This window comes from Platichthys flesus, chromosome 7 (genome assembly GCF_949316205.1).
Source record: "Platichthys flesus chromosome 7, fPlaFle2.1, whole genome shotgun sequence".
In the NCBI taxonomy this organism is placed as follows: Eukaryota; Metazoa; Chordata; class Actinopteri; order Pleuronectiformes; family Pleuronectidae; genus Platichthys; species Platichthys flesus.
The window spans coordinates 20,739,699-20,749,389 of record NC_084951.1 but is presented as its reverse complement, the minus strand read 5'-3'; the positions used below and the strand labels follow the sequence as shown (position 1 = coordinate 20,749,389).

The 9,691-nt window shown below is 45.0% G+C and overlaps 1 protein-coding gene across 2 annotated transcripts; it reads left to right on the top strand.

The window, feature by feature from the left end:
• Positions 1-406: 406 nt before the first annotated feature.
• On the top strand, positions 407-9,691 carry slc6a1a (solute carrier family 6 member 1a). 2 transcript variants are annotated; one of them, XM_062392662.1, is made up of 15 exons: positions 407-709; positions 1,764-2,147; positions 2,329-2,460; positions 2,603-2,703; positions 2,857-2,966; positions 3,146-3,278; positions 4,438-4,572; positions 4,669-4,772; positions 5,391-5,515; positions 5,649-5,761; positions 6,345-6,476; positions 6,669-6,771; positions 7,016-7,116; positions 7,280-7,447; positions 7,568-9,691. In XM_062392662.1, the coding sequence occupies exons 2-15, from the start codon at positions 1,916-1,918 to the stop codon at positions 8,018-8,020; spliced, it is 2,142 nt and encodes a 713-aa protein (XP_062248646.1). In that variant the 5' UTR covers positions 407-709; positions 1,764-1,915; the 3' UTR covers positions 8,021-9,691. The 2 variants fall into 2 exon arrangements, with proteins under 2 accessions (XP_062248646.1, XP_062248647.1); XM_062392663.1 differs by lacking the exon at positions 407-709 and adding an exon at positions 1,154-1,356.

Genomic DNA, 9,691 nt, shown 5'->3' with positions numbered 1-9,691 from the left:
AGCAGCAGCAGGGGAAGAAGAACAAGAGGAAGAGGAAGAAGAAGAGGAAGAAAGAGACATCACAATTCCAAGCAGTTCCACTCTGAATGTGATTGAACACAACATGAAAAGAGTTATTTTAAAATGAACAACCATCCACTACTTTTATTTCCAGTCAGTTTATCTAAAGAACTTGTGGGTGGTACCATAGAGGAATAAAACAATATATATGTGTATCAGATTATTTGCTTTTATTAGAAAAGTGTTAAAACAATTTGAAATGTTAAAAAACAATCACGCGTCCAAGTGCGCGTTGAGTGCAGCCTATGGAGGAGCGGGAGGAAGAGGATGAGGAGGAGGAGGGGGACGACTTTGAGATGACATTGAGGCTGTGTGGATGGGAGTTGGGGCTCTGGTTGTTGATGTTAGACAGTCGCACAAGGCGAAGCGGCTGCTGCCCGTGTTGATTCAGCCTCCTCCTCCTCCTCCTCCACCTCCTCCTCTTCCTCCTCCTCCTGGTCTTCAGCACTGCTCCCCGCTGGACAGCTCCCGCTTGGACACCTCTAACGCTGCATGGTCCCTTTAAGTCTTTTAATGGAAGTAAAATCTTTTTATGTTGCAAGACATATTGGGAGTTTACAACTTCGTCCACGGGAGGAATCTGCGGATACCTCGTTTCGAGATTTGTGGCAGGCAGCGCATCCTCGGCGGAGCGGATCACAGAATCACTGTGAGTAAACTGGCTGCTGAAATCTTGCTTCGTCTGTCTGTGCCTGTGCGTCTGTGTGCGTCTGTGTGCGTGCACGTTTGAACCTTCAAACAAATGAGTCTGGTAAATGCACGATTCTTTTTTCCTATTTATTTAATTCAGTTTATTCAGCGACAGTGTGTGTGCGTGTGTGTGATTAAACTGTGAATGAGACTGTCAATATGTTGCTGGGGGTCTGCGTGATGAGCTTTGCACCGACACCCTATAGCCAATTAAACGCGGGATTGATTACCGTTCGCTGCTCTATTGGTCGCTGCAAATGTGGACAGTCATTCTCGTGCGTTTGATAACGCGCTTGCCTTCTCAGCTAATCGAGCAGAATTGCGTGGCTATATTTGTGCAGCCCGATGCGTAAAGCCTTTACGCATTGGACATCCCTTTGTCTCCACTGTGCGTTTTGTGATCCAGTTAGTTTGAGACCAGTCTGTGTTTCATTTCTGAATGTGGATGAACTGGGAATCTGCAGGTGGTAACTGCTGGACTCCGCGGGGCTGAAATCTCACAGGCTCTCTGCTGTTGCCGCGGTGCGTCTCGCGCTTCAAGTGCACGTTCTGGATCCTGCGATTTGTCTTAAAGTTTTTTTCCTGTTTTCGATGATGTCAGTGATGGTAATTTCTCATTTTATGCATGTATCTGTTTTGGTGTATTTAACTGCAGACTTTGACTGGGAGGATCATGTGTGCGCGGATCCTGGTTTAATTTGCGCGTAATCTGTCTCAGGTACTGGGAGCAAGTCCAGCAGGACTTTGCCATCGATGGTTTTTGGTCTGATGTGAATATATACAAAATTGTCAGGCAGCCAAATGTTCATGAGACGTTTTAAAAAAATGAAAAAACGTTGATAAAATGCATTATATCTATTTTAAAGTAAATTGAATAATAATGATATATTCGAACCAATTCGAATCAATATTGTTTTTATTGTCCCTGCACATGTATGTGGAGCAAAGAATGTGACCACATTTGCAGCGTCTCCTGAGAAAAACCGACCAATTGCTCTATTCACGATTTCCAGGTTAACGGCGACTGACGAGCCGTGCGCGCACAGGCTTCATCCGCAGACATTCGGTCCAGAGGTTAGGTCTGAAAACCGCGAAGCTGCTGTCTGCGTGGTCCGGTGCTGAATTCTCCCGTCCGACTGCCAGGACCTTCGCCAAACCCAGAGACATGGCGACGAACGGCACCAAGGCGGACGGACAAGTCACCGAGCTGAACGAGGTGGCCACGATCAACGACAAACCCAAGTCCCTGGAGGTGAAACCCGAAAAGCCTCCAAAGGTGTTGCCAGACAGAGAGACATGGGGGGGGAGATTTGATTTCCTCCTGTCGTGTGTGGGTTATGCAATTGGACTGGGCAACGTGTGGAGATTTCCCTATCTGTGTGGAAAGAACGGTGGAGGTAAACAATATTTTCTCACAGCTAATTCCCCAAAACAAAAAAAATGATGCACGTAGAGACTGAATCAATGCTCCTTCTGCAGCAGTTGTTTACTCACGTTGTGTTGCTGGTGAATGCATCAGTGTAGTTTTCATCCATGTTTGTTTTCAACACATAACTCGATGTACTTCTCTCCACCCAGGAGCCTTCTTGATTCCTTATTTTTTGACCCTCATATTTGCTGGGGTCCCCTTGTTTCTACTGGAATGCTCCCTTGGCCAGTACACCTCAATTGGAGGCCTTGGCGTGTGGAAGCTGGCTCCTATGTTTAAAGGTAAAACATGTTTATTCATCCCTGGCATATATATATTAAAAACAAATCTATTATGTTAATTTCATGGACTCATGAAGGCCACGTTTACACACACTCCCACTGCCAGTTTTACTACACTGCCTAATCCATTTCTGTATGATAGGTGTGGGCCTTGCAGCAGCTGTCCTGTCCTTCTGGCTTAATATTTACTACATTGTAATCATTTCTTGGGCCATTTACTACCTGTACAACTCCTTCACTTTTGTAAGTATCATGCAGAGTACTCAAGAGATTCATATAAAGAAACCAGCATAGGGTCAAGGCTGTTCTGTGATTAAGAGCTGCAGCCTGTAGGACCTTTTAAAATCCCTAACTGTGTCGTGGTAAATAGGAGAAAATGTCATTTTTGTTTCTCAGGACCTTCCATGGAGCTCATGTGGCAATTCATGGAACACAGAGAAATGTTACACAAACTACTCCATTGGAGACACCGCCAACCTCACCAGTTCAGTGGTGGAGTTTTGGGAGTAAGATATTTACTGTTTTTCTCCTGCTTTTACAACAGCAGAGCTTTATCCTGCATGCGTCCCTGAGATACATAAGAGACCCCCTCCCCTGCTTCATGCTTATCCCCCACCCCCCCACCCCCCCCCCCCAACCCCCTCTTGTGTATAAAAGACTCATTGTTGGTCGCTCTGACTTGTAGGCGCAACGTTCATCAATTGACCGATGGTTTGGAAAAACCAGGCACGATCCGAGCGCCACTGGCCATTACCCTGGCCATCGCCTGGGTCCTTGTGTACTTCTGCATCTGGAAAGGGGTTGGCTGGACAGGGAAGGTAAGAGGCCTGCGTTGGAGGTTCAAGCCCTCACCGACTCCCTACGGTGGCCCAGAGAGCCCAACCCACTGCGACTCAAGTAAACACACGCACGTAGACAAAACACAAGCAAAGTGAGAAAACAGCTTTGTCAATTTGACAACACAACACATTACGCACAACACAACAGAGGTGTTTCCATGGGACAACCAAAAGTGATGGACCTGTCCGATTGTTTAATTGTGTGTATTTTGTTGTATTTCGTATTTTTGAATTTGATCGGTTAACTTTAGACATCTGCAATAATATCTGAATAATGGGATCACAATGTTAAAATAAACCATGTAACTACTCCAAACTGCAGCAGCAACAACAACCGGACGTGTCCATCACTTCCAGGTGTCCCCTGGAAACACATCCGTTGTCGTTTTTCTGTCATTGCAGCGTGTTCCTGTAATGTGTTGTGTTGTGTTGTCAAATTGATGAAGATGTTTTTCTTACTTTGCTCGGGTTTTGTCTACTTGCCTAGGTTCTCTTCAGTTGCAGCAAGTTGAGCTCTCAGGGCCACCGTAGATTCCCAATGAGGATCTCTCATGTGACAGCTATGCAATATTAATCAATCTATTATCGCCTCATCAATCATTTCGGATTGCCGTCAACATTGTCCAGATTGATTTCTTAAATAAGAGAAGAGACATCAAACGCCCGCGCGTCACTAATCCCGCTCTGCCTCACGGTGGCTCCACTAATTCCAATCCTCCCGACACGGAGTCTGTGCCGAGTGTGGATCCACGATAGGAGGAGCAACAAACCATACGCTACAATCTGGTTTGTTCCTCTCCCTCCACTTGGAGCGGTTTCCCTCCCTTGCGGTGCCACATTTTCAAAAGTCTATCGCATCACGTGACCATGGCGAATACAAATTTGTCTTGGTCACAAAACACACCCCACACCCCCACCCCCCCCCTGCACATTTGGCTCACAGATTGCATGAACAATGCCATCAATGCACAGAGACAGAGGGAGCTGTAGGGATTTATTCGGCTAAACATTTGGTCTCTTCATCTGTTCTTATTCTGTCTGGAAGAGTTCATCTTGTGAAAATAACCTGTGTGTGCATCACATTTCTCCTTAAGATGTCATGGTGTCACCCTGCTGATAACCGTCTCCCATTTTATAGGTGGTTTACTTCTCCGCCACGTATCCCTACTTCATGCTGTTCATTCTCTTCTGCCGTGGCGTGACTCTACCTGGAGCCTCCGATGGGATTCTGTTCTACATCACCCCTAACTTTGAGAAACTCAAAGAGTCTGGGGTAATGACATGTTATTATATGAATCATACCTACATGCTGCCTGCCTGCGAGTGCGGCGTGGCCTCATGCTGCTAAATGCTTGTTGTCTTTCGGCAGGTATGGCTAGATGCGGCTACCCAGATCTTTTTCTCCTATGGATTGGGATTGGGGTCCCTTATAGCTCTGGGCAGTTATAACCCTTTCAATAATAATGTTTACAGGTAAGACTGGTGATTATTAATCCACAGCTGATAACCAGAGACAGAGAACGCTGTTCAATCTAATGTATGAGTGTAAATCGGAGTATCTAGAGAGGATTTTTACAATATTATATGAAGACATTATTCAAGAGGAGTATTTTAAGAGCCCTTAAAGGGTCTTATGAATGTGAGGCATGAATTTAATAACAATATTAAGGGGAAAGCTGTTTCTCTAGTGTGCACCCTAGGGAGAGAAACGCGACTTATATTGCAAAGCCTTAGCATTTTCTCCGGTAGCCCCGTGGTTCTAGGTCACGTAAACAATCAGTTGCGTAAAATAACATTCATTCTCTGCGCCTGTATCCAATGGATCTACAGCCATTAAAGACATATGAGATTTTTATTATTTGATATGAGCTCCTAAATGAAACCAGTTTATGTCTGTCGTAAACAATACAAATTGCTTTTCGCCGAACATAAGTGTGATCAAAAGGGATAAATTGCACATCTGACAGCTTCTGCTTCAGATCTCGGTGTCTCCTGTGTGGCCCGTTCTCAGGGAGAAGTCAACACTGACACAAACATACGAGTCAACTTAAATCTTTGACGACAGGCCTGTTTTATATTTCCTCTCCCCAGAGACTCGATCATTGTGTGCTGCATCAACTCGTGCACCAGCATGTTTGCTGGCCTTGTCATCTTCTCCATCGTGGGCTTCATGGCCCACGTGACAAAGAGAGACATCGCCGACGTAGCAGCTTCAGGTAACCGCAGATCGCGTTTATGCCCCCTTTCTGTAATTCTGCACAGAAATAAAGGTGCGCTGTCATTAGTTCCTCGACGTGAGAAGCAGATCGCTGAGAGAATAAACATGATTCATTTCTTTTCACTATCCAGGCCCTGGTTTAGCTTTCCTGGCCTACCCGGAGGCTGTAACCCAGTTGCCGGTGTCTCCTCTCTGGGCCATTCTGTTCTTCTCCATGCTGCTCATGCTGGGGATAGACAGCCAGGTAAGGGGCTTGGAGATGATCTGCTCATGGGCTGACCTAAATATTTAAAATGCAGGTACATATCATGCAGCTCCCCCCCCTGCTCCCTGCATGATAAGCATGCAATTTGCTCCTTGTGGACAGATATAGCTGAGCTTTGACATCAGCTGTCAGGTCTTTTTAATGCTACTTTATCACCTCGGTGTGCCCTGCAGGTCTCACTGCCTGTGTCTCTTTATGTGGGTTTGAATGAGGCCACAGAGGAAGAAATATATATTCATGTCCCTGGCTATGACCAGCTGCACTTCAAAATAAAAAAACAGTAATTATGATGCTATTTATAGGTTTATAATTAATACCCTGTGTCATAGCAACAACAGTTTTGCTGTTTGGTCAACACACTGCAATTTAGTCATTTCTCATTAGAATCACTTAAATACAGCTTCTCTGGTAGAGACTGCATTCAGCAGGATATGCACACACCTCAACCTGCTCATAATTAAATATGCTTTACTCGCAAAAACGTGTTTCTGTTGAAAAGGGGAATCCAGCGCTCTTATCCACAGTTCTGCCCTGATGCTTTCTCTGTGATTCCTCCCTTCAGTTCTGCACTGTTGAAGGCTTCATCACCGCTCTGGTGGACGAGTTCCCCACAGTTCTGAGGGGTCGACGAGAGATCTTCATCGCCTGCGTCTGTCTGGTGTCGTATGTGATCGGACTGTCAAACATCACACAGGTAGAGCAGGGCAGCTCTCTGGCTGCACCACTGACTGAAGGCGGCACAATTGAAAGATGTGTGATTATAAAATTCATGGATGTGTAGATGCGGGCAAGAGCCAATTTAAATATTGATCTTTTGAATTTACATGACGGGAGTATGTTGTGTCTGCATGTTCCTTATAACACTTGTTTATTTTTCTGTGACCAGGGGGGACTCTATGTGTTCAAACTGTTTGACTACTACTCTGCCAGTGGAATGTGTCTGCTGTTCTTGGTCTTCTTTGAATGCATCTCCATATCCTGGTGCTATGGTGTGTATCCGCAAAATAATCATTATTAGAAAGAAAAATAATTATATGTAAATGTGAAAACTTGGGGGTAAACATGAGGGTTTGAAAGCGCCACACCTTTCCAGATATCTCTGTGAGGCTTCAGACGCCGTTCAGCCTCAAGGTCATGAGCACCCGTGTCCTCATCGCCACGCATGGCGGACCAGCAGCAAATTGAAATAAATTGGATATGAATATTTCGATCATGGATTCATTTGTCTCGCAGGTGTGGACAAGTTCTACGACAACATCCAGGAGATGATTGGCTACAAGCCGTGTATATGGTGGAAGATGTGCTGGGTCGTGTTCACCCCTCTCATTGTCGGCGTGAGTACTCTGAACTAACACAACAGTACACGCAAAGTCACGACATGTAAAATGAAACGATAAATAAAGTCAATATCAGCCGCCTGCAGCCACGTCAGGCTGAGACAGCGCTGCCTGTGGTCAGTGGTGTCACGATGCATAACGCGTCTCATGTCTCCCACAGGGGGTGTTCCTGTTCAGTGCCATACAGATGGTTCCTCTCACGATGGGAGAGTACGTGTTCCCACTCTGGGGTCAGGGAGTGGGCTGGCTCATGGCGTTGTCCTCCATGCTGCTCATACCAGGCTACATGGTCTATATGTATCTCGGACTCAAGGGCACTTACAAAGAGGTAAGGGGTGAGCTGGGTGTCGGGTCTGTTGAGTGAGCAGCACAGGTTCTGCTCACGTGTGTTGTCAGATTTCAAATCTCTTTTCTGGTGTAATTCACACGTGTTGTGCTTCTCCCCAAGCGACTTCGGATAATGCTTAGGCCTCCTGCCGTCGTCAGGCGACCTCTGGAGAATGGACCCGAGCAGCTAGTGGAAACCAACACCGCTGACCCATCCAGTCCCACCAATCCAGCCACACCGGCTAGCCCTGCCAACCCGGCCCCCGCCAACGCCGCCAGCCCCACCAGTCCAGCTCCAGTCAGCACAACCAGTCCCGTGACCCCGGCTAACCCGGCTCCTCCCCCGGCTGTTCCAGCCGTCGCCACGAGCCCTGTGAACCCGGCAGCTAGTCCGACCACAACCACCGCCACTACGGCCAGTCCAGTGAACCCCACCATCACCACAACCATCACCACCACAACTGTTAGTCCAACCATCCCACCACCCAACCCAGTCAACCCAACGGAGCCCGTTATCCCCCCGAACCCAACGAGCCCAACCATCAACCTGACCAATGCCGAGGCCAACGTGTAGACAACAGAGAAACCCTCATGGAGCATGTAGACAAAAGAGAACATTACAAAGGACTTCCAAGATTTTAATTGATTCATCTACCTCCAGGGGCAACATGTAATCGAAACAGATTTTCAAACCATGTTTAATTTTTCTGCATTTGTAAAGCCAAGCCAATTATGTCTTACTGTTGGTTTGCATTTCTGAAAAACAATATCAAAGACTGTTAGTCACAAACACAACCATAAATCTGAGTTAAAAAAAATGAAAAAAGAATATTTAAAAATACTGTGTAATACTGTGAGAAAAGAAAAAAAACAGAGATATAGATTAGAAATTTGTTGAATATCTTCATGAATCAAGTAAATACCGTGTGAATATAGTAGATGAAGTAGTGAAACAAAATTGACATCATTGACGAATGCAAATATTTGGTGGCGTCAATTTTCTTGTGGATGTTTACTAGACCTCACACAGTTGTGTCTCTTTTCCAAACGTTGCACTCTGTGAGGTAAACTACAGGCCACGAGGCGAGCGGGGGGGGGGGGGGTACTCAGAGTTAGCACAATGCCGATAAGAAGTTCGTGATTAGGAGCCTCTGGAGAAATCCAGTATTCGTCGAAAAAAGATTTTGTGCGTGAGAGAGAGACTGTTATTTTTTTCCTTCCTTTTTTCAGTAAAAAAAAAAAAAGAGAGAGAAAACTTTTATGTGATCAAAGCATTTTTAGAATTATTTTTAGGATGTTTTATACTATACGTGTTGTGATGGAGGACCAAAACCAATAGGCAGACAAAAGCAAAAACGATGCCGTTTAGTGTTCGGTTGGCAAAGCACAGGGTACAAAGAAGTACACAAAAAAAAAAAGATATATATCTATAAAAGCACAGGGTTAGAGAAGTGATTTACAAACATGGACTATCCCTTAATGCTGACAGTCAATCCTGTTTACGTTCTGCATGCATTCCTCAGGAACATCAGTAAAAATCTGAAATGTCTCCTGGCAAACAAAAAAAAAAGAAGAAGAAGAAGAAGAAGAAGAAAGAACAGAGACGGCCTTAAGCCAATTCACCAATTTCCAACCAGGCCACAGTCTGTTTACACGACTGGGCACGGCTACAAAATACCACTTTCTTACGCGAGCACAAAAACCTGGACCAACTCTGTGTCGAAGTACAGTCGTCATCTTTCTTTTCTTTTTTACGTGTAATGATCAGTTAGAGTTTGATCAGTATGTATTCAGCAATACATATGTAGGTGTATAAGTGCAGGCCAGTAAGCAGGTGGTCTGTTTTCTGTTTCGGGTTTATGTTGTCTTTGCTTTACTAGTGAAAAAAAGCACAAAGCTTTAAATTCCCCAGACGTTTTGCCATGGTGTGTTAGGACAATGTTAGTTTGCTTCTCTGGCAGCTACTGTGAAAGGCATCTGGTCGAGCAGAACACGTTTACCTTAGAAAAGCAAAACTACTGAGCGATAAAAAAACAATGTGAAATGGCTACAGTTCATGTCCTGTGAATTTTGTATAAAGTTACTCTACCACAGTTTTCTCTGGAACTTTGTTGTAAAACTGTACTGTGTAAAACATGTAACTGTGAATGTCTGTAATACATTGGAAGTTATTGTCTAAATGTTGAAAAAATGGAGTTGCTGTTTTCTGCAATAATATTTTGATCACAGAAGCTAAAGCACATAT

What these genes read in the sequence shown, in the direction of transcription:
- slc6a1a (XM_062392662.1), top strand. Translation starts at nt 1,916, where the DNA reads ATGGCGACGAACGGCACCAAGGCGGACGGACAAGTCACCGAGCTGAAC. An exon ending in GCTGGCTCCTATGTTTAAAG is followed by an intron (nt 2,461 to 2,602) that starts GTAAAACATGTT and finishes TCTGTATGATAG; the next exon opens with GTGTGGGCCTTGCAGCAGCT. An exon ending in TCACCCCTCTCATTGTCGGC is followed by an intron (nt 7,117 to 7,279) that starts GTGAGTACTCTG and finishes TGTCTCCCACAG; the next exon opens with GGGGTGTTCCTGTTCAGTGC.